This window comes from Tursiops truncatus, chromosome 8 (assembly GCF_011762595.2).
Source record: "Tursiops truncatus isolate mTurTru1 chromosome 8, mTurTru1.mat.Y, whole genome shotgun sequence".
Classification (NCBI taxonomy): Eukaryota; Metazoa; Chordata; class Mammalia; order Artiodactyla; family Delphinidae; genus Tursiops; species Tursiops truncatus.
Window position 1 is genome coordinate 39,461,860 of NC_047041.1, and position 24,451 is coordinate 39,486,310.

At 38.1% G+C, this 24,451-nt stretch overlaps 1 protein-coding gene, 1 non-coding gene and 1 pseudogene across 17 annotated transcripts in view; all 3 read right to left on the reverse strand.

Annotated features, from left to right (window-relative positions):
- CEP295 (centrosomal protein 295) overlaps positions 1–17,621 on the reverse strand; it is a 48,339-nt gene extending 30,718 nt beyond the window's left edge. For 6 of the 16 annotated variants that reach the window (XM_033862141.2, XM_073808308.1, XM_033862140.2 and 3 more), the window contains exons 1-5: positions 13,444–15,356; positions 12,148–12,348; positions 10,865–10,989; positions 10,064–10,157; positions 7,678–7,773 (exon numbers count right to left, since the gene is read on the reverse strand). In XM_033862141.2, coding sequence (XP_033718032.1) covers positions 7,678–7,773; positions 10,064–10,157; positions 10,865–10,989; positions 12,148–12,348; positions 13,444–13,560 — 633 coding nt within the window. In that variant the 5' untranslated portion in view covers positions 13,561–15,356. The other 10 variants (XR_012333368.1, XM_019923749.3, XM_073808309.1 and 7 more) reach the window with 8 other exon arrangements.
- Positions 13,961–14,034, reverse strand: TRNAG-UCC (transfer RNA glycine (anticodon UCC)). Its single transcript has one exon. It is a non-coding gene; the product is annotated as a tRNA-Gly (tRNA).
- A 4,839-nt stretch (positions 17,622–22,460) lies between the features above and the next one.
- LOC117313295 (BOS complex subunit TMEM147 pseudogene) lies at positions 22,461–23,201 on the reverse strand (annotated as a pseudogene).
- Positions 23,202–24,451: the final 1,250 nt, after the last annotated feature.

The window sequence follows — 24,451 nt, forward strand, 5'->3', positions numbered from 1 at the left end:
TTACGCAAATCTAAATAAACACAGGTCAGATTGCATTAATGCATAACATTAAATAAAATAATCTTTAGGAGCAACATTTCATTTAGGCCATGAGGTTTTCAAAAAAAAGTTATTTGGGAATTCTTCACATCATGTGGGGGTGAATTAAAAGCAGAATGTCAATTTTGGTAAACCAAAATTTAAAGGGAAGGAAAAACTTCAAAACATACAATGTGTATAATAAACATGTTCAGTCCAGATATAATGAGGTACATAAAGAATATCAAGTAAATAAAGGGTTAGAGAAAAATTAGGTACCCCAAACAAGTTTTAATCTGACTGCCCAATGTCAAAACAAGATTTTACAAGAATGTTTTAGAAAGACAATCCCTTAAAAATTTGTGTCAATACAATTAAAACTTTAAACAAAAATCTGGTTGAAATAATAGATTCCATTTTTAGCAGTTGAACTCAAAAGATATGTGAAATTTGCAAAAACTGTGAATCCCAAGCAAAAAATTCTTTCTAGAAAACATGTTTCTGAAAATCTTTTCTGTGAACTGTAATCTGCAGTGCACAAAACAACAAGTGATTACTAAATATGCTACTTCTGCATCTTCTACATCAGACTTATCTTAAGTATGATGGTAAATTGAATTTATGTGTTTCTGCTTGTCTGCTGACATTTCTGGGCCTCACAACAAATAATACAATGGATCTGATTGGAAAAATATTTCTAGGATGAAAAATCCATTTTAACAAGTGCTGTGTTAACTGTTGCTGACAAAGGAACAAACAGGATGAGGGGCACGAGTAATTCAGAAATTTCAAGCATACGAAGTTTTGTTTAACTGTGTGCATAGAATGTAAATGTAGCATAAAACAAAATTTAGAGAATAACTGGCTCTATGTAGGAATAGAGCAGGTCAAATTCATCACTCTTCTTCAAAGACAAATTTTATAACATACAAGATATTTTAGAACCACTTTATCAAGATATTCAAACAAAAAATGATAGCAACTCTTACATGCTAAAAGGCTGACTGAAGAAAAAGGAACTAGCTTATTTAGAGGAAGCAGCTGAAGGAATAACTAAAATGTATGCCAAGAGTGCAAGTATTTTTTATATAATACCTGCTGTAAAAATCCTATTATTCTACTCCAAGAAAGATTCTAAATTATTGTGCATGTGAAATAAGCTTAGATGCAGATGAAAATGCAGAGATTTCTTATATGGAAAACCAAGTACACTGCTCCACTGTCCCATTTTAAACCCAAGGTTTAAGGACAGATTTTTCCTAAGTGATGGTGTGAGGAAGTAAATAAAAGAAAATACCGGAATACTTTAGCTTGTGTGACTGTTTTTATAAAACTGCATTATAACTACTGATATAATCTTCAAGTCCAGAAATTGAAGAGAAGGTACATCTTTTAGCTACTGTTAAACAGGAAAGTTTAATAACCTACTGTGATACCATCAGCGGCACCCTGTATTAGAGCTAGAAGAAAAATGTCTTTCTTCATCAATCTTAGTATTAAACATCTATTTAATACTGTAAAAACATATGTAAAAACAATGTTTTAGTGAAGTGGACAAACATATAGGACAAAAGCAAGTTAGCAATAGATGGAAGTTATTATTTCTGTATTATAAAATACTAACCTTGTAATAATATTTTAAACAAGTTTCAAGATTTTCTCTTATTTCCTAGAAGTTAATTCTATGATGACATGCACAGAAAGACAGACAAGATGAAAAGGCAGAGGGCTATGTACCACATGAAGGAACAAGATAAAACCCCAGAAAAACAACTAAATGAAGTGGAGATACGCAACCTTCCAGAAAAACAACTCAGTATAATGACAGTGAAGATGATCCAGGACCTCGGAAAAAGAATGGAGGCAAAGATCGAGAAGATGCAAGAAACATTTAACAAAGACCTAGAAGAATTAAAGAAGAAACAAACAGAGATGAACAATGCAATAATGAAAAGAAAAATACACTAGAAGGAAAAAATAGCAGAATAACTGACGAAGAAGAACAGATAAGTGACCTGGAAGACAGAATGGTGGAATTCACTGCTGTGGAACAGAAAAAAGAAAAAAGAATGAAAAGAAATGGAGACAGCCTAAGAGACCTCTGGGACAACATTAAACACAACAACATTCGCATTACAGGGGTCCCAGAAGGAGAAGAGAGAGAGAGACAGGACGCAAGAAAATATTTGAAGAGATTTTTTTCAAAAACATCCATAACATGGGAAAGGAAATAGCCACCCAAGTCCAGGAAGTGCAGAGAGTCCCAGGCAGGATAAACACAAGGAAAAACACACCAAGACACATAGTAATCAAATTGGCAAAAATTAAAGACAAAGAAAAATTATTTAAAGCAACATGTGAAAAATAACAAATAACATACAAGGGAACTCCCATAAGGTTAACAGCTGATTGCTCAGCAGAAACTCTACAAACCAGAAGGGAGTGGCATGACATATTTAAAGTGATGAAAGGGAAGAATCTACAACCAAGATTACTCTACCCAGCAAGGATCTCATTCAGATTTGATGAAGAAATCAAAAGCATTACAGACAAGCAAAAGGTAAGAGAATTCAGCACCACCAAACTAGCTCTACAACAAATGCTAAAGAAACTTCTCTAAGTGGGAAACACAAGAGAAGAAAAGGACCTACAAAAAAAAAACCCAAAAGAATTTAAAAAAATGGTAAGAGGAACATACATATTGATAATTACCTTAAATGTGAATGGATTAAATGCTCCAACCAAAAGACACAGGCTCGCTGAATAGATTCAAAAACCAGACCCATATATATGCTGTCTACAAGAGACCCATTTCAGACCTAGGGACACATACAGACTGAAAGTGAGGGGATGGAAAAAGATATTCCATGCAAATGGAAATCAAAAGAAAGCTGGAGTAGCAATACTCATATCAGATAAAATAGACTTTAAAATAGAGAATGTTACAAGAGAAAAGGAAAGACACTACATAATGATAAAGAGATCAATCTAAGAAGAAGATATAACAACTATAAATATATACGCAGCCAACATAGGAGCACCTCAATACATAAGGCAAATGCTAACAACTATAAAAGAGGAAATCGACAGTAACACTATAAGAGTGGGGGACTTTAACACCTCACTTACACCAACGGACAGATAATCCAAACAGGTAATTAAGGAAAACACAAGCATTAAATGACACAGTAGACCAGATAGATTTAATTGATATTTATAGGACATTTCATCCAAAACCAAAAGATTACACTTTCTTCTCAAGTGCTCATGGAACATTCTCCAGGATAGATCACATCTTGGGTCACAAATCAAGCCTCAGTATATTTAAGAAAATTAAAATCTTATCAAGCATCTTTTCTGACTACAACGCTATGAGATTAGAAATCAATTACAAGGAAAAAAACTTAAAAAACACAAACACATGGAGGCTAAACAATACGTTACTAAATAAGCAAGAGATCACTGAAGAAATCAAAGAGGAAATCAAAAAATACCTAGAGACAAATGACAATGAAAACACGACAATCCAAAACCTATGGGATGCAGCAAAAGCAGTTCTAAGAGGGAAGTTTATAGCAATACAATCCTACCTCAAGAAACAACAAACATCTCAAATAAACAATCTAACCTTACACCTAAAGTAACTAGAGAATGAAGAAGAAACAAAACCCAAAGTTGGTAGAAGGAATGAAATCATAAAGATCAGAGCAGAAATAAATGAAAAAGAAACAAAGAAAACAATAGCAGAGATCAATAAAACTAAAATCTGGTTCTTTGAGAGGATAAACAAATTTGATAAACCATTAGCCAGACTCATTAAGAAAAAGAGGGACAGGACTCAAATCAATAAAATGAGAAATGAAAAAGGAGAAGTTACAACAGACACCGCAGAAATACAAAGCATCCTAAGAGACTACTACAAGCAACTCTATGCCAATATAATGGACAACCAGGAAGAAATGGACAAATTCTTAGAAAGGTATAACCTTCCAACACTGAACCAGGAAGAAATAAGAAATATGAACAGACCAATCACAAGTAATGAAATTGAAACTGTGATTAAAAATCTTCCAACAAACAAAAGTCCAGGACCAGATGGCTTCACAGGTGAATTCTATCAAACATTTAGAGAATAGAGAACAGCTAACACCCATCTTTCTCAAACTCTTCCAAAAACTTGCAGAGGAAGGGACACTCCCAAACTCATTCTATGAGGCCACCATCACCCTGATACCAAAACTGGACAAAGATACTACAAGAAAAGAAAATTACAGACCAATATCACTCATGAATATAGATGCAAAAACCGTCAACAAAATACTAGCAAACAGAATCCAACAACACATTAAAAGGATCATACACCGCGATTAAGTGGGATTTATCCCAGGGATGCAAGGATTCTTCATTATATGCAAATTAATCAATGTGATACACCATATTAACAAATTGAAGGATGAAAACCATATGATCATCTTAACAGATGCAGAAAAAGCATTTGACAAAATTCAACACCCATTTATGATAAAAACTCTCCAGAAAGTGGGCACAGAGGGAACCTACCTAAACATAACAAAGGCCATATACAACAAACCCACAGCAAACATCATTCTCAATGGTGAAAAACTGAAAGCATTTCCTCTAAGATTAGGAACAAGACAAGGATGTCCACTCTGACACTATTATTCAACATAGTTTTGGAAGTCCTAGCCATGGCAATCAGAGAAGAAAAAGAAATAAAAGGAATACAAATTGGAAAAGAAGTAAAATTGTCACTGTTTGCAGATGACATGACACTATACATAGAGAATCCTAAAGATGCCACCAGAAAACTACTAGAGCTAATCAATGAATTTGGTAAAGTTGCAGGATACAAAATTAATGCACAGAAATTTCTTGCATTCCTATATACTAATGATGAAAAATCTGAAAGAGAAATTAAGGAAACACTCCCATTTACCACTGCAACAAAAAGAATAAAATACCTAGGAATAAACCTACCTATGGAGACAAAAGACCTGCATGCAGAAAACTGTAAGACACTAAATTAAAGATGATACAAACAGATGGAGAGACATACCATGTTCCTGGATTGGAAGAATCAATATTGTGAAAATGAGTATACTACCCAAAGCAATCTACAGATTCAATGCAATCCCTATCAAATTACCAATGGCATTTTTTACAGAACTAGAACAAAAAATCTTAAAATTTGTATGGAGACACAAAAGATCCCAAATAGCCAAAGCGGTCTTGAGGAAAAAAAACAGAGCTGGAGGAATCAGGCTCCCTGACTTCAGACTATACTATAAAGCTACCGTAATCAAGACAATATGGTACTGGCACAAAAACAGAGATATAGATCAGTGGAACAGGATACAAAGCCCAGAGATAAACTCATGCCAACTATGGTCAACTAATCTATGACAAAGGAGGCAAGGATATACAATGGAGAAAAGACAGTCTCTTCCGTAAGTTTTGCTGGGAAAACTGGACAACTACATGTAAAAGAATGAAATTAGAACACTCCCTAACACCATATACAAAAATAAGCTCAAAATGGATGAGAGACTTAAATGTAAGACTGGACACTATAAAACTCTTAGAGGAAAACATAGGAAGAACACTCTTTGACATAAATCACAACAAGATCTTTTCTGATACACCTCCTAGAATAATGGAAATAAAAAGAAAAATAAAGAAATAGGCCCTAATGAAACTTAAAAGCTTTTGCACAGCAAAGGAAACTACAAAGAAGAAGAAAAAATAACCCTCAGAATGGAAAATATTTGCAAATGAATCAATGGACAAAGGATTAATCTCCAAAATATATAAACAGCACATGCAGCTCAATATTAAAAAAACAAACAACCCAATCCAAAAATGTGCAGAAGACCTAAATAGACATTTTTCCAAAGACATACAGATGGCCAAGAAGCAGATGAAAAGCTGCTCAACATCATTAATTATTAGAGAAATACAAATCAAAACTACAATGAGGTATTATCTCACACCAGTCAGAATGGCCATCATCAGAAAATCTACAAACAACAAATGTTGGAGAGGGCGTGGAGAAAAGGGAACCCTCTTGCACTGTTGGTGGGAATGTAAATTGTTACAGCCACTATGGAGAACAGTATGGAGGTTCCTTAAAAAACTAAAAATAGAATTACCATATGACCCAGCAATCCCACTACTGGGCATATACCCTGAGAAAACCATAATTCAAAAAGACACATGCACCTCAATGTTCACTGCAGCACTATTTACAATAGCCAGATCATGGAAGCAAACTAAATGCCCATTGACAGACGAATGGATAAAGAAGATGTGGTACATATATACAATGGAACATTACTCAGCCATAAAAAGGAATGAAACTGGGTTATCTGTAGAGACGTGGATGGATCTAGAGACTGTCATACAGAGTGAAGTAAGTCAGAAAGAGAAAAACAAATATCGTATATTAACGCATATATGTGGAACCTAGAAAAATGGTACAGATGAACCGGTTTGCAGGGCAGAAATTGAGACACAGATGTAGAGAACAAACATATGGACACCACAGGGGTAAAGTGGCGGGCGGGTGGGGGTGGTGGGATGAACTGGGAGATTGACATATGTACGCTAATACGTATAAAATGGATAACTAATAAGAACCTGCTATATAAAAACATAAATAAAATTCAAGAATTAAAAAAAAAAAGAAGTTAATTCTATGATAATACTCATCTCATGTCTTGACCGAATACTGACCTGCTATTACGGAATTTGTTGAATTCTAACCTCCACATGAATGCTATACTATGAAAGTTTACTTTTCTAGTAGACAGATATATCTAATACGAAAAAAGTGAAAACCCACTGTTACAAAGAAATAGCAATTATAATAAGGAGTGATAATCATTTGTCACTCTTAAGACTGACAATAACTTTTAAACCACAACATTTCATACAGACAAGGGTATGATAAAATGGCCATTTTCATATGTTGTTGATGCTATTTAAAAGGCAATTTAATGATCTGTATTAAATATCTGTTATCAAATGTTATATAGTTTGGAACCTATAATTTCTCTCTAGGAATCTATTCTAAACATACAGTCAGAGCTGTAGACAAAATGTGCAAGATGATTATGTTTGCATTTATGAAGCAAAAAAAAACCACAATAGAATGGTTAAATAAATTCTATAATGAAATATTAAGTAGCTATTAAAAATCATGTTTTGAAAAGTGTGTATATATGTTTATACATGAACACTATAACAAATCCATTAATGTATTAACTGCATTAGTTTTTGGTGATGGAATCATGGGTGTTTTTCCTAGTTTGCGCCTATGTGTATAGTTTCAAATTTTCACAGAGTATGTATTATTTTTATGTCAAAAAAAGTTTTATGGTAAAAAAAATATATTTTAAAATATAACTGTTTAAGTAGCCAACTCTCTTCTTTCATGTTAAATCAGCATTCATAATAAACATGACATCGTAAGTCAAAGCATATTTAATAGTTTTTTTTTTTATCACTATTACCCTAATATGGTTGGTAGAGCTTTTCAAATTTTGACATCTGAGAACAATAAACGTAGAACAAAGGTGTAACTCAATTCAATGAACAGAGAAATAATAAAGTGAGCGTCATGAAAAAACAGTTAATCACCTGTTTTGTGTCCACCTCTCTATTAACAAAAGTATAAAGATGATGGTAGGTAGAACTATTGGTTTTCACATTGGAAGTTTTCTTTACTTCAATGTTCTGAAAAATGAAACAGAAAATAGACTGTTAGGTTAAAAGTATTAATTTTCATTTAAAGCAGGATCCAATGAAAAATTAATTTTGTATTTTAATCAATTATTCATTTTTTTCATGAGATCATGCACTGTATTTCCATTAAGCTGGAATTTAGGTTTAAAAGCCAGATTATATTTCTTTTGTTTTTTAAAATAAAATTATTTTATTTATTTTTATTTTTGGCTGCACTGGGTCTTTGCTGCTGCGTGCGGGCTTTCTCTGATTGCAGCAAGCAGGGGCTAGTCTTCATTGCAGTGCGCAGGTTTCTCATTGTGGTGGCTTCTCTTTTTGGGAGCATGGGCTCTAGGCATGTGGGCTTCAGTAGTTGTGGCACATGGGCTCAGTAGCTGTGGCTCGCGGGCTCTAGAGCGCAAGCTCAGTATTTGTGGTGCACGGGCTTAGTTGCTCCGTGGCATGTGGGATCTTCCCGGACCAGGGCTTGAACCTGTGTCTCCTGCATTGGCTTAACCACTGTACCACCACTGTACCACCAGGGAAGCCCCAGATTATATTTCAACAAGAATACTGAATAGGTGATGCTATACAGTTTACTACATGATATTAGGAGGCACATAATGTCAAGGTGCTCTGCTATTATTGATTCTAAGTTTGATCGTTTGGTTATGGTGGTTCATAATCACTGATAAGAGAAAGTTCTCTCTTCTTTTGTCTAACAGAAGTAGGCCAATGAATAAATGTAGAAGGGTGATAGATACCTATTTGGTGCCAAAGTATCATTTCCCAGATTACTTGGCAATTGAAAAGAGAAAAATATACCTTTATAATGGAGATCTCTTGTAGTCACATAACCACATCAGACAAATACAGAATATAAGAAACTAGTCTCGTCTATTCAAAAAGTCTGAAATAAAATGTTGGCTAGGGTTGGGGGAGATAATTTTTCACATTGAGAGAGACCAAGAGACAAAGCAAGCAGAAGCAACAGGTAAACCTTGACTGGATCCTGGTACATTTTCTTAGTGTGATGTTGTGGTTGCATAAGAGAATGTCCTTATTCTAGCAGAGGCATGCTGAAGTATACAGGGTGAAATGCAATCTCTACAATCTATATTCAAATGTATATATTTATTCACTCAAATGTATACACAACCATTTGAAATCTACACACAATGCAAAGAGCTGTTCCTTTGTACTCTTCTTTTAACTTCTCTGTATTTTGAAAATTTTCGTAATAAAAAGTTGGGGGAAAAAAGCACAACCACACTTTTACATATAATGCATATTTGCCAAATCATTCACACAGACAATATTTTGCTTGCTTTAAAATTCTGACCTTGGCTTGTTAGGAACATTAGGAATTATGACAAAAGTAATCAAAAAAACATGGATAAAATACTGCCTGCCTTTTAACAAGGTACTGAGGGAGTGGCTAAAATTTGCCTTTCCACTTGGATCTTGCTGGATCAAATGTCACATGGCAGATGGCTCAACATAAAAGCAGGAAGGCTGACAAAACCAGAGGCTTAAGACAAGAACATCTGGTACTTAGGCTGATCATACATATATAAAATACACTTGTCTATACAACTAAATTAGATATCCCTGTATGTGTATTTTTTTTTTTACTTCTACTTAACTTTTTTGATAAAAATAACTATGTAATTTTGATAATCATCCAAACTAGCCATTTTAATAACCATAACAAGATAATCTGAACGAGAGGCAAGACCTTTCAAAATTAATTTCTGCTTAATAAGTTAAATGTTTTTTAAAAAAAATAAGCTCCAAATCACAAAATCAAACATTTTACTCCCATAAAGAAACAGGCCTCTCTTATCACTTTACATAATCTTGTGTAAATTTATTAACTTATCTGAACCTAATTTCTTTATCTATAAAATGGTAACTATTTACAATAGTCAAATCTTGAATGTAGGAAAGTCTTTAGGGCAAATAATCCTTTTCTTTCCCAATAAAATAAAAAACATTACAGTTTTTCAAACAACAAAAGAAATTTTTGAGACAACTGGGGAAAACTGAACACAGACTGGGTATCGGATTATATTGAGAAAAATATTATATTAGTATTGTGCTTTTTAAAAAGTCCTTAAACATCAGAGATACATACTAAAGTATTCATAGGTAAAATGATATCTAGGATTATTTTTAAATATTCCAGATATGTGTTACCTGTACAGTTAAAAATTAATACAAATGGTATTTTGACCTACACTGAATTCTAATAGTAAAGAAGAATTATTATAACCTAGCTCGAATACTCAAAGTAATTCACCTCAAAAAGAGTTGGAGGAGGAGGTGGCAGACTTGTAATTTTGGCAGATCTCTCTTTTTCCGCAAGCAGTGCTTCTTTTCGAGCTTTTATATGCCTTAAAAAACACAAGATGTCATAAATTAATCTTTCAGATAATATTACAGTACAACTCTTAGGGTTAAGAATATAAAAGCCATTACAATCTCAAGAAATCCTCCAGTCTGATCCCACAGGCTCAATATGCTGTTTAATAAAGAGTCTATACACAATGAACAGGTAAAAAGATGTTTACCAAGTGAAAGAGGTATATCTAAAGATATAAAGCTCCACAATGGGGAGTGACCCAACAAACACCTAATGTTCTTTAGTTGAGAATAATTTAGAGTAAAAAAACTAGAAATTATCGATAAAGATGGGCCACTGTATAAAATGACTACTGCTGACTAGTAACATGCTCTTTCATTTTTACAACATGCAAAAATCTCATCAATGACTTGCAGAGTCAACAACCTCTTTTAATGTTCATAATTGCACTGATTTTTTTCTTTTTATATCGGAGGCAGACAGATTTTGGTTGACTTGCATTCTAAACTAGTAATACATTTCTCCAGAAACTTAGTAATTGCCACTACAGTCAGACTAGAAGAGAAAGCTCATTTGTTAGTATGTTCATCTAAGCAACCACTCCCCCACTGCATTATTTTAAACCAAGTTTAACAAACACAATGGATATACTGACTTTTAAAAAGTATCCAATGTACCCTTTACTTCCAGCCACATCAGTTTCAGTGGAGAATATGGTAAAAATCACTATTACTTTACCAGGTTTTTTGTTTCATTAACATTTCTTTTTGATTTTTCTGTACTTTCAGGGCCTCTTTATGCCTCATTTCTGCTTTTTTTTTTCTTTCTGCTGCCCGGTGTGCCAGAGCATTTAAATCAGGCTCCTAAAAACAAATATTACTTAAAATGTCATGTTAAACAGGATTAAAATGTCAAATATATGATAATATGGGTGGTACCCAGTAAGGGCAAAAATCATGACGGTGTATTCAAATGAAACACTGCACTAAAGCACAAAATTAATGATGGCATAAATAAAGCTACAAAAATCTGATGTCAGAACTTATGGCTATTACTAAAAAACACAAACTAAAACCAGGGACCAAGAATATTTTGATTGCCACATTCTTTAAAGAGTTCTCTTCTTCCCTAAAAGTTTGGTAACAAAGACGTGCCTTCTTTGGAACCCAGCTTGTTTATTTTGTGTGACTACCTCTGGGACCACAATCTAGCATTTTCCAACCATAAAGCACAATAAACAACAAAATAAGGTCAGAGAGCAGTCTTAAATACTGAGTTAAGTTCTACTTTGCCTTTGTGAAAGTCATCAAAGAATTTTTACTGTCTGTGAATGAACTCAAGTGTATACACACTCCACTACCCGTTTTGGAGGTACGAGGAATAATGAATGATAATGAAAATGAAACCAGAAATCTGAATTCACTCCACTGAATCTGTCCAAAATCCTTGAAATGAATAACAACTTCTAATTCTGAAGGTTATTATTTTATTTACACAGACAGTTAAGGACTGGAAGAGAATAATGTTTTTTTTTTTAATTGAAGTATAGTTGATTTACAATGTTGTGTTAGTTTCAGGTATACAGTACAGTGATTCAGTTATATACATATATATATTCTTGTTCAGATTCTTTTCCTTTATAGGTTATTACAAAATACTGAGTATAGTTTCCTGTGCCATCCACTAGGTCATTGTTGGTTATCTATTTTATATATAGTACTGTGTATATATTAATCCCAACTTCCTAATTTATCCCCCCCACCTTCCCTCTCTGGTAACCATAAATTTGTTAGAGAATAATGTTAACTTAAACATCACTGGAAACAGATTATTCTTGACATGACTCTTACTAGGAAATGAACCTAGCAGAATTCTTAAATTATATTAAATTTACAAAAAAGTTCAGGCTGCCCACAGCAAATTCTATACATGAAAACATTTTTGTAAGTGTCTAACAACTGTAATCTGCTTTTAACAAGTATCACTACCACAGGAAGGTAGTCAAATAAGTGCTCACTTACATTTTCTTTGGCTTGTTGATGCCCCTCTCCCATATTTCTTAAACTTGCCAAATACAGTTTTTCCAAGTTCTTTATTTTCTGAGTTTGTGATTCCTCCCATTCTGTCCTTAGTTCTTCTGCCAAACGAGTGAGTTGCTGATTTCTCCTCTGTTTTATATCTTCTCTTATTTGTAAAGCAATATCTCTTTCTTGTTCTCGAACCTGAAGGATGAGTATTTAACACATTTTATGAAAAGAGGCTTCCTGCAACTTTTTTGAAAAGCTATTTGGAAACAGGAACTTAAATGAATTCTCTTTAGGTATTAGCTACATCAATTCTCCTGAATATTCATATTATATTAGATAAGGCCTATTTAAAGCAGAAAATCCAAGTGATGGAGGAAAAATTAAAATCTCAAGACTACTTCTAAAGTTCCATGATTAGCAATTATGTTCCCTCCCCAGAGATCTAATCGGACTGCCATTATCATTCTAATACCATACAAGAGGCTAAATTGGTAAGCATGATTCAATAAAATTTATAGCCCAGACAAGTACAGAAAGATCTAGATGAGAATTCCGTATCTGTAATACATCATCCCCAATTCTAGACAGAACGGCACCTAAAATGTTTCACAAAGACTTAACTACGTAACTCTAAAAAGACTCCTAGAGACGAAGAATAGACAACTTCTGAATAAATTTATTTCAGTAGCTAATTATCTTTGAAGAAGTAAATCTTCTTCAAAGTCATTCAAATATTCTTGCTCGAATCTTCATCAGTTACATATGATTTTTAAAATGAACTGTTTTCAGCAATGGGGTTGGGATGTTGGCCTATGTTTTTGTATTGATTCATAGGTTTTTTTGTTTGGGTTTTTTTTGTTTTTTGGGTTTTTTTTTTTTGCCTTTATGTCAGATGATGTATTCTGCAAATTTATTGGGGGAACATCTTGGGAAATAAGTATTGCATATATACGTTATATATATATATACACACACACACACACACACATACATATATATAAAGAAAAAAGAAAAGAAAAATGTTGCTAAATATTTAATAATCTCAAAAAATGAACTATTTCCTAATAATTACTGAGTCAGTCCTTATCCTCAAACTCTTCTTCAGTTTATTTACTGTTTCATCATACTTTTCAAATGTTCCAAAACTTGTTAATACGTAAGAACCAGGGCTCTTGTACAGCCAGAAAAGACTGTTAAATGCGACATTTTATTTAAAACACTCTAATGTAAAAAATACTGATAATTTGGGGAAGACAAAGAATTTGACACTATGTTCCAAATAAATCTTACCTGTAGCAATCTTAGTTTTCGTCTTCTTTCATAATCTTCCTTTAAAATGAAGGCTTCCTCATTAGGACTCAATCTCAGCTTGCCGGCGGCATTCACCACCTTTCTCTTCATTTTCATGTAGTACTTTAAATATGAAGGTTCTGATTTTTAAAAAATATATATCTATTAAAGTAGGGCAGCAAAGATTAGAATAATTTTTAAAATTCATATTAATATTTTTTACCATTTAAAGGGCTGTGTACTTGCAAATAAAATAGTTTGGGTAAACTAAGTTCAACTTATTTACAAATAGCAATTTGTTTGTTGGCTGCATCAGGTCTTAGTTGCAGCACATGGGATATTTCGTTGCAGTGTGAGGGCTCTTTGTTGTGCCGTGCGGGCTTATCTCTAGTTGTGGTGCACAGGCTCCAGAGAGTGAGGGCTCAGCAGGTGTCGTGCAAGGGCTCTGTAGTTGTGGCGCGCAGGCTCAGTAATTGCAGCACGTGGGCTTGTTGCACTGCAGCATGTGGGATCTTAGTTTCCTGACCAGGGATCGAACCTGGGCCCCCCTGCAATGGAAGTGCAGAGTCCTAACCACTGGACCACCAGGGAATTCCCTTTCCGAAGCTTAAGCACCACTTCTCCTTGAAGCTGCCCCCCAGTGATTCTTGTTCCACCCACCTACCACTCATTCCTGACTTGCCCACCTGTAATGAATATTACCTTCACATTCATATGGGGACTAACCTTATGCTATCTTGGTATCACCTTCCTCTGGTTTTTCATCAATTACAGCTTGCCCTTTCTAGTTAGATTCCTAACAATTAAAGGACCGAGGCTCTAGGTTTTTTTTAGTTTTAGTATTCAAATTAAAATAATAACAATGAATAACAACTACCAGGCATTATTTCACACGCTGTGGATAGATACTGCTTTCACTCAGGTGTAAAAACAGCAGCCAGAAGAAGCTGGGGTTATCTAATAGCAACTAATACTTTCTCAATGAATTCTCCACCAAAATGTAAGCTCAATGAGGGCAGGAATGATCTTATTCATGGTTTTATGTGCATAGCCTAAAAACAGTGCCTTGCATGTAAGCAGGTCCTTCAGTGTGTTGACTGAATGAATGAATGAATGACTCATTCAATGAGTTAATTCATGTAAAGTGCTACATACATATATGTGGTCACTGTTACAATCTGATGCCAAAAAAGGAGTAATCTTTTCCAGTGCATCCCACTCAGCTGATACTCACAAGGCTTTGGTAATGTACGCACGAAACTTTGGAAAAGTGCCAATTGTTCTCTTTATTTTAGACAAGAAGAAACAAAGGCCTCTTAAGTTAAAGGACTTGACCCAAGTGACAATATCTACTGGCAGAACCAAGGGAAGAATCCCATTTTCTTACTCCATATGGCTCCTAACTTTCTGAAATGCTAAAATATATAGAGTGAGGAAAATTCTGTTTAAGCCAGTATATTTTGCGAGTGGGGACTGAAAAACAGGTAAGAACTAAACAAAGAAGAAAAAATTGAACAAGATTAAATTGTCTTCACAATGCATCTTTATTCATTTGTCTGAAGGTCTCTGAAAAATCACTCATATCCAAACTATTAAAACTAATTTCTGATAAGTCCCACAGACATAGTACCAAAGGAGAAAAAAGCAAAAAAGAGACATATTATAAAATTCCATTTACATGAAATTCAAAAACAAGGAAGACCAATCCATGATGAAAGAGGTTAAAATAGGGGTCAGTCATCTTTCTGAGACTACTGAGAAGGAGGGGGCACAAAGGAGCCTGCTGGAGTACTAGAAATATTCCATATTTTAATCCGTATGATGATTTTACACAAGTGTAACAGGTGTATACATATGTAAGGATTCCTCAAACAGTACACTTAAGTTTGTGTATTTAATTCTAAGTTAAACCTCAACGAAAAAGAAAAAAACTTAACTTTTCAGTGTTTTGAGTATCCATCCATTTCATTTCCTAGAGGATTACAGGAAAACATAATACACTTGTTATTTTTATCTCCTAACGTGATAGAATAACTGTTTTCTTTTGTATATCATTTTCTTAATTTTTGAACTTATTTGGAAATAATCTGTCTTAGAATTCCCAGCTTCTCTAAATGTCAACCATAGTACAATGACCAAAACCAGGAAATTAACACTAGCACAATACTTTTAACTAATCTACAGACAGTATTCAAATTTCGTCAATTATCCCACTAAGGTCCATTTTCTGGACCAGGACCCAAGCCAAGGGAAACATATCCTTTGACTGTTGTGTTACTCTGGGTCCTGCAAGATGCCAAGATAGGATTAAACCCACAAAGATTTTATTAGGGGAAATTCTGTGTGAGGGAAAATGGGGAGGGAGCTGGTAAAAGATGGGAGCATTTCAGACTTCCATGAAAGTCAGACACTGAGTGAAGGAGGAAGGGAAAGTTGGATAGATGCCTCTTAGACTGCCATGCAGTCTAAGGAAGGTTCAGCAAGACTTCTGGGGAGTCCTTAAGCCAGAATCCCTTTTGTCTTAGGAACGGGCCTGCCTTCACATCCACACCAGGCTCAGTCATTAACTAGGAGCAGTCCGTAGAAGGCATCCATGCAAACAGACTTCAGAACACCGGGGCTGAGGGTCTATGAATTACGTTCTAATGGCTGCCAAGGTTGTTTTGCCTCCTTCAACTCCTCTAATCTGAGACCTTCCTCAGTCTGTTTTTTTTTTCCCCCTCAAGATCTTGACATTTTTAAAAGATGCCAGTTATTTTGCAGACTGTCCCTCAATGTGGATGTGTTTAATCCCTTCTTGTGTTTGGACTAAGGTTATGCATTTTTGCCAAGACCACTGCAGAAGTCACTAGGCACCCTTCTCAGTGCATCACACCAGGAGGTAAGTGATGTTAACATGATGCAAATTTTGATCACTTGATTAAGGAGGTGTCTAACAGGTTTATCCACTGTAGATACTACTTTTCCTTTTTAAGTATTTGGTGGAGATAGTTGAGGCTATATAAATATCATGTTCCTCACCATACTTCTATCAACTGAGTTCAGTATCCATTGATGACTGCCTGAAACAATTACTAAGGCATTTGTCAAAAGGTATTCTCTATTTCCATTATTCCTTCTACACTTACCAACTGGAATCCTACTGTAAGAAAGAGTTTCCCCCATTCCCTCACTTTAGTATTTATTCATATCAATATGGATTTTCAAATTGTATGTATTCTAACTGACAAATAATAAAGGTGATGCTACTTATCTTGCAAGACTTTGTCCTGAGGATTAAATGGCAGCTGGCACATCGTAATCACATATACCAGACTTAGAAGATCTGGGTTCAAGGCCCAACACTACCACTTTAAAGAAGAAAGACCCTTAAGTCACTTTGGTCTCGTTTCCTTAAACTATATAAGGGGAATCACAATATCGTGTCCAACAGGTTGTTCTGATGATTATGTGACTTAACGAATATAAACTGCCAAATATTTTCTAAATATTAAAGATTCAAAACTCCCCACTGTTGTAAAAGCTCGGGTTTGTGGCAGGACTTAATATCTAAGAAATTAAAGGTGAGAGACACCGAGAAAGAGTACGCTCTCCGCATGAAACAATTCCAGGCAGTGCTCTTAAACGGCTACCAGGATTGAGGCCACTCCGCAGGTGACCGGGGGGCAGGGTGGGCAGGACGCTGCCAGAAGCGTTCACAGTAGCGACCGCGAAGGCCCTCCCGGCCGCCCTGACTTGGAAGCTCAGGGACCCCGCGAGACCCGATCCCGGGAGGACGCGCAAAGCCACCCGCGCCAAAGGCCCCAGAGTGACCTGTCGCACGAAGCAGGCGGGTCTGGGTCGGGACGCGCGTGCCCGCTGCGCCGGCGCTCCTCCCGGCCGCCTGCCCGACCCCAGCCCGACCCCAGCCGGGGCCCGCGGCCCGCCGAGGCCGAAGAACCGCGGGCCGTGCTGCGTGCGCGGCACCCCCTTCATCCAAAGCACACTCCCGGTTCCCGGCCTCGGGGAGTCGTGCACGCCCACGGCCGCGGGGGAGCCGGCGCGGCCGTCACTCACCCGGGAAACGGGACCCCGGACTCAGGAACCGCGGCACAGACAGAGAAGATCTCGGCGGCCGCCTCACACCAGCCTCCCAACAGCCGTTTGTGCGCCTGCGTGGCGGCCATCGCCGAGCTCCCGTCACTTCCGTCATTCAAACCGCCCGCCAATGGCGCGGCGGAACCGCGGGAACCCGCCTCGTCCCGCCTCCTCCGGGGGCCGCCGGGACGGCCGCGCCGGAAAGCCCGCTCCCTGCGCACGCGCACGCGCAGGCCCTCCATCAGCCCGGTAATTTCTCACACCGGGGGCGGCTCACGGGTTTTACCTCGCCTCTCACAACGTGCTCATTTTGCAGATCGCGAACAGAGGTCCGGAAAGGGGAACACGTTTACCCAGAGCCATGAGGGTGACGTTAGTCTTTAGTGCCATCATGAAGATTCCTTGGGATATGCATCCTTTTGTGTACTGGCTGTGCAATTCATGTGGTACTATTACGGTGCAGTTATTTATTTTTTTAAATTTTATTGAACTATGGTTGATTTACAATGTGTTAATTTCTTCTGTACAGCAAAGTGACTCAGTTATTCACATATATTCTTTGTCGTATTGTTTTTCGTTATGCTTTGTCACAGGATGTTGAATATAGTTCCCTGTGCTATACAGTAGGACCTGTTGTTTATCCATCCTATATATAATAGTTTGTCTCTGCTAATCCCAGATTTCCATTCATTCCCTCCCCTACCCTGCCCCCCCCAACCACTAGTCTGTTCTCTATGTCTGTGAGTCTGTTTTTGTTTAGTAGATACGTTGATTTTGCAGTTATTTTCTGATAGCTTTCAACTCGTGCAACAGTGAACCGTATCATGATACTCTGTGCCTCCAGAGGTCTGCCACACCTAGAACATGTCAAGGATTTATCTGCTGTAAATAACGGAGAGTCAGAAAGGGGCATGAGCACGGGTTCATATTTATTGAGCACCTATTCTGTGCCAAGTACAGTGTGCTAGGTGCAGGGGAGACAAGGGTGAATGGATTATGACCCCATCCTAGATTTTGTAGTCTAGAGGGTGAAACATGCCAGGAATCAAAGAATTGGAAAATGGGGAGTGGGGGAGAGGGAAGTTGCTGATATGATCAGATCTGGCTTCATTGTGGAGAAGAAGTCAGAGGAAGTTAAGACTGAAGCCAAGGCAGGGAAGCCAGTTAGGATTCTGCTGCAGGAAGTGAAAGATGATCACAATAAGAATGGATAAGTGGATAGATTTAAGAGACAAATAGGAGGTCAGACATCGGGAGTTGATGGTTATCTGGTTATGGAAGGCAAAAAAGAGGGAGAAATCAATGGTGATGCCCAAGTTCCATATTTAGCAACTGAGTGGATGGGGATAACATTCTCCTAGAACACACAGGAAGACGATCAGGTTTGGGAAGGGAAAATGAGTTAAGTTTTGAACATTTTAAATTTGAGCCGTTTCTGGGATATCTTGAAAAAAGAATGAATTCCAGAAATATTTAGGTGGCAAAATAAGCAGTACTTGACAAACAATTGCTTGTGAGTTTAAAGGAAAAGGGAGAGTGAAATTAACTTCACGGTCATTGGCTTGAGGAGCACTATTATGGTGCCACCAGTAACCAAGGGAGGAGTCAGAAGTGGGAGTCAGTTTAGTGGTCAAGGTGATGAGCTCAGCTCTGGACATGTTGGGCTTCATGTGCCTGTGGAATGACATGCAGCAAGAAGAGGAATACAATGGTAGACAGCCCACAAAACTGGGCTAGCGTATAGACTCAGGTTTCATTTCCATATGAGTTATAACCAAAGCTATAAAAGTGGATGAGATCATTTAGGGAGAATTTGCAGAATGAGAAGAGCACAATGAACTAAGGACCAAACTCTGAGGAACACCAAGACTTAAAGGAATTGGAGAAAGGAACTGTCAAGTACACAAAGAAGAAATAGTGTGGGGACTTCCGTTGTGGCACAGTGGATAAGACTCTGCTCTCCCAATGCAGGGGGCCCAGGTTCGATCCCTGGTCAGGGAACTAGATCCCACAAGCATGTTGCAACTAAGAGTTCGTATGCCACAACTAAGGACTCCATGTGCTGCAACTAAGGAGCCTCCCTGCCACAACTAAGACCCAGTGCAACCAAATAAATAAAATTTTTAAAATATCAAGAAAGAAGAGAAACCATTATGTTAAAAAAAAGAGGAAGAAGATGAAGAAGAAATAGTGTGATCCAACTTGGTTTTACAGACAAGGAAGCTGAGTTACAGAGAAATTCAGTGACCTGGCCAAGAGCACATATAAGGGAAGGGTACAACCAAGACTAGAGTTCATGTATTTATCCCAAATACTGGGGTTCTTCCTCCCTGCTCCCCTATCCGTTTCCTGTCACATTTATCTTAATGAATAGCTGTATTTATTCTAAACATACCTCTTCAACATCCTCAACACAGATTCATAGATACTCTCCCACACCCAACAAAAGTTGTGCCCATTATTTCATGTCTTGGGCTAGTTTTAGTGCCCACCATGTTTTCCAGGAGCACCCTGCACATTCCCCATCATGGCACTTATCAATTCTTATTGAAATGACCTGTTTATTAGGCACTCTGTTGATTAGACTCTGAATTCTTCAAGAACCAGGAGTGCATTTTGTTCAGTTGCCTGCCACATAGAGCTTCTCAAATGTTGGTTAAATGAATGAATAAATGAATGAATTATGTGCATCACTTCCTCTACCTCCATCCTGGGCAGAAATCTTACAATTGAAGGTTTTGAATTACGACTTGTTATGGTTTTAATAGGAGGCACTGAGGAATCCAAGAAAGCCCAGTGGGCCTAGAGTCAGAGTGTTTGGTTTAGCATCATAACTCTGAGACTTTCCAGCTGTAGGACACTAAGCCAATGAGCCTTAGTTTCTAGTTTGATTCTCTACTGTTGCCAACCAAGCCAACCCAGAATGTCCAGAATGGCTCACTCATTATGACTAGCAGTTGATCCTGATTGTCATTTGAAAGCTTAGCTGCAACTGTTGACTGAAGTGCCTTCATGAGCCCCTTCCATGTGGATTGGACTTCTTACTAGCTGAGTTTCAAGAGGGTGTCCAAAGAATAAGTATTTCCAGGGCAAGAAAGTGAAAACTGCGAGTCCTTTTAAAGGCAAGGCTGAGAAATAGTTATAGTAAGTTTTGCCACAGTGTACTGATTAAATTTCATAGGGCCAGCCCAAATTCAAGTGAAGGGGAAACGAAAGCCATCTCTCAATGAAGTGACAAAAAAATCTGCGGTCATCTTTAATTCACCACCGTTTCCTTAGTAATACTTGACCAGCCCTCTTCACAGGCTGGTTGTGAGACTCAAAGGCATGAATCAAAGAGAGCACTTATAGGGTTTCCCTGGTGGCGCAGTGGTTGAGAGTCCCCCTGCCGATGAAGGGGACACGGGTTCGTGCCCCGGTCCGGGAAGATCCCTACATGCCGCGGAGCGGCTGGGCCTGTGAGCCACGGCGGCAGAGCCTGCGCGTCTGGAGCCTGTGCTCCGCAACGGGAGAAGCCACAACAGTGAGAGGCCCGCGTACAGCAAAAAAGAAAAAAAAAAAAAGAGCACTTACAAACTCCAAAACCATGTTAGATACATTAGCAGCTATTTTATATATAGGAAACTTCCTCTCCTGTTCTCATACAGACCCAGCCCTCCAGGCCACAGGGGTAGGCATGTGACCCAGACTGGGCAAATCACAGTTCTCTATCTCCCTTGCCATTGAGATTGACCCAAGGATAGGAACATAATCTAAATTGGGTCAATCAGAGTCTTTCACAGGAATTTTCTTACTGGAGTCAGCAGGATGAATATTTAACTCTCTGAGCTCATGTTATGATATGAAGCTGGAGATTCCCCAGCAAGATTTCCCACCATGTGGTCACCCACAAGCTGGTCTGAAAGAATAAGTTTGACAGTCAGCCAGGAACACAGAGAGAGAATCCTGACAGTTGTCAAGTGCCTGGATCCAGCCATCCCTGATGTGAGCTCTTTCTAAAGCTTACTGGTAGGAGCCATTAAGTTCTCCCTGACCTTTTACTTAAGCTGCTTTGAATGGGAGTTTCTCTTATTTTTGAAAATTGAAAGAGGCTGTAGGTTTACATTTAAATTCTCACAGGCAAATGACATCTGGGCATCTTGGGAAATAGCATAGAATCATAGTTAAGATATTGGACCTACAGTCCAACTGCCTGGGCTTAAATTTCTGGCTTAGCAACTCTGTGACCTTGAGTTAGTTCCTCAACCTCCTGAGAAGTCAGTTTTCTCATCTTTAAAAGGGATGTAGTAAAAGTACTCAAAAGGTTGTGAGGTTTAAAACTCCTAAGACAATGCTTAGCACAAAGCATGCCATAAATGTTCTTTTGTGGCTTTTATTTTAATACATTCATCTCAGACTGCAGGAGGCAAAACCAAAACCAAACCAAACCAAACAAAAAAACCTTTGAAATGTGTTTATTAGTGTTTGGGGTTTAATTTTTTTCCTATATATATACATATATATATTTATTACAGTCGCATTATCCAACTTAGGTTGTTTCCAATCTTTGCTGTTGTAAGTAATGTTGGAATGAACATGGGTGCAGATATCTTTTCACATTCCTGTTTTTGTTTCCTAGGTTATTACAAGATATTGAATATAGTCAGGGTTTAATTTTTAATTAGGTCCTTTTGTATTTTGTTGGCTTAGGGATAGGTATATAGGTTTAGCTTCTAGTGTTGTTACCCCACTAGGAATGAACATTAATAAGCAATGATCAAGAGGAAGAGTTTCCCCTAGGCAGTAACAACATTAGTGTGACTGGTCGCTATGCAGTGCTGCCCCTTAAAAAGCAATGGAAGCCGTTCAGGATTGGAGCAGTTTAAGATGTTTCTCTGATGGTAACAGTTTCACTGTTTTCTTTTTTTTCCAAATACTGTTTACTTCACTGAAACCTGGAGACAGGGAAAAGGTACGTGAAGTCTGGGCCACCAAGCCTAGGATTGCACGTTGACAACAGCGACATACAGGGCCAGGGTGCTGAGGGCCAGCAGCTCCGTCACCACCGCTCGGTCCAGAAGTGCCATCCAGCTGTCCAGGGAACACAGATGGATGAAGGTCTCCATGACGAAGGCCTTGTAGACGCTAAGGAAGGAACATCAGTAGGAGGACTGCTGGCCGGAAAGTGTGGTACAGGTCGTAGCGTGTTATCATCCACACCTGGGCAGATGCGACGATGTAATGGACCAGACTGATGTTGGAGTCAATGCTCATCTGGATGTATTTCCAGTCAAACTCAATGCCCCGAGCTCCAACCCAGAGAGGGATGCAGCGGGACATAATGAGCTCGACGGTGGCCCAACCCAGGGCAGCAACCATGATCTTGTATTCCCCCTTGCCGGCATTCCGGGACATGACAAGGTTTAGGCCCATCAGGTCTGCCACATCCACGCTGGCCTTCATGAACTCCCCAATGAAGTCATAGATGCCGCCTTCCCAGGTGGGAAAGAAAGTGGCCAGGAACAGCATCTTGCACAGCTGCACGAAGAGGTAGGTGACCCCGGCCTGGACGCACTTCCAGAAGGCGTTGTACTCGGACAGGCCGCTGCACTTGTAGGTGATGAAGTAGGGGAGGTAGGCCACGGCAAAGCAGTTACCGAAGTGGAACAGCGTCATGGCGCCGGCCGCCCGGCTCGCCGGAGCGCGCCTCTCTGCCTCGGCGTCCTGGCGCCCGAGCCCAGGCCTGGCGCCCACCGGCCAGTTCCACTGTTTTCTGAGTTCCTTTCATCTTTATCCACATTCAATATGGGAGATTGGCATTAAAGTTGGGGTGGGGGGGCCCTCAATAATTCTCATGTATAAAGTCCAGAAGAAAGGGAATCACTGCAAGGAGAGAAGTAATCAAACTTCCATCTGACCATCTGCCAACTAGCCTTTCTCTCTCTCTGGCATAAACACCACAAGAGCTTAACAAGTGATAATATCTCAGAATAATTTACAGCCAGTAACAGAAGTGAGATTAAGAGTGCTCAGCAGGAGATGAAAGATGGGCTGGGAAAGGCTTTTAAAATCTATAAATATTTTTTAAAAAATGTGTGTGGGTAGATCCGGAGGTGGGAGGAATTGGGCCATTTATTTAAGGAGAGTGAGAATTGAGAGGAAAGAATAGGGAAATTAATTTTGTTTCATCTTTTAAATCTTTTTCAGCTAATATGATTTTTATTAATATTACTAATATTTATTAAGCCATGAGGGTGTAAACCATGAGTTACATACTTAAAAAAAAGACAGGGAAGTCTGAATGAAAAGCGGGAAAAAAGGAAATTGTTTACAACCCAGACATGTACACAGCAGTTGAGGAGGATTAGGTGGGCTGGGGAAGAGCTTTGCAGCTGGAGTCAGAAGATGTAGGTTTGGACATCTGCTTGACCAACAGTTAACCTCTCTGAGGCTCCATCTTTATCTATAAAATGGGGATGAAAATACCCAACATTTATTGGGCACTCCATGTGCCAGGGACGCTAATACCTTTCCTATCTTATAGAACAGTTGTAAAGACTACATTTTAAAAAGTTAAGTTATAAAAACCAACTAGGAAAGGTTGTAAATATCCTACATAAAAACATATACATAACTATAAAAGATCATACTACAATTTGACCACCTGTGCAGACTCCGGGCAGGCAATGTCCACTTTGCAGTTTGTTTGTTACTGCCATTTGACCTGCTTTAACTGATCCAGCCTTTATACAACAAGAATCAGCATTATTTGGTCATAGTGCTCTTCATCCAAAATGATTTCCATTTCCCAATGAATATAACAATAATCTACACCCTTGCCACACAAAGTGTGATCCAAGGACCAGAAGCATTGGCATCACCTGGGAGCTTGTCAGAAATGCAGCCTCTCAGGCTCCATCCCAGGTATGCTGAGGCAGAATCTGCATTTTTA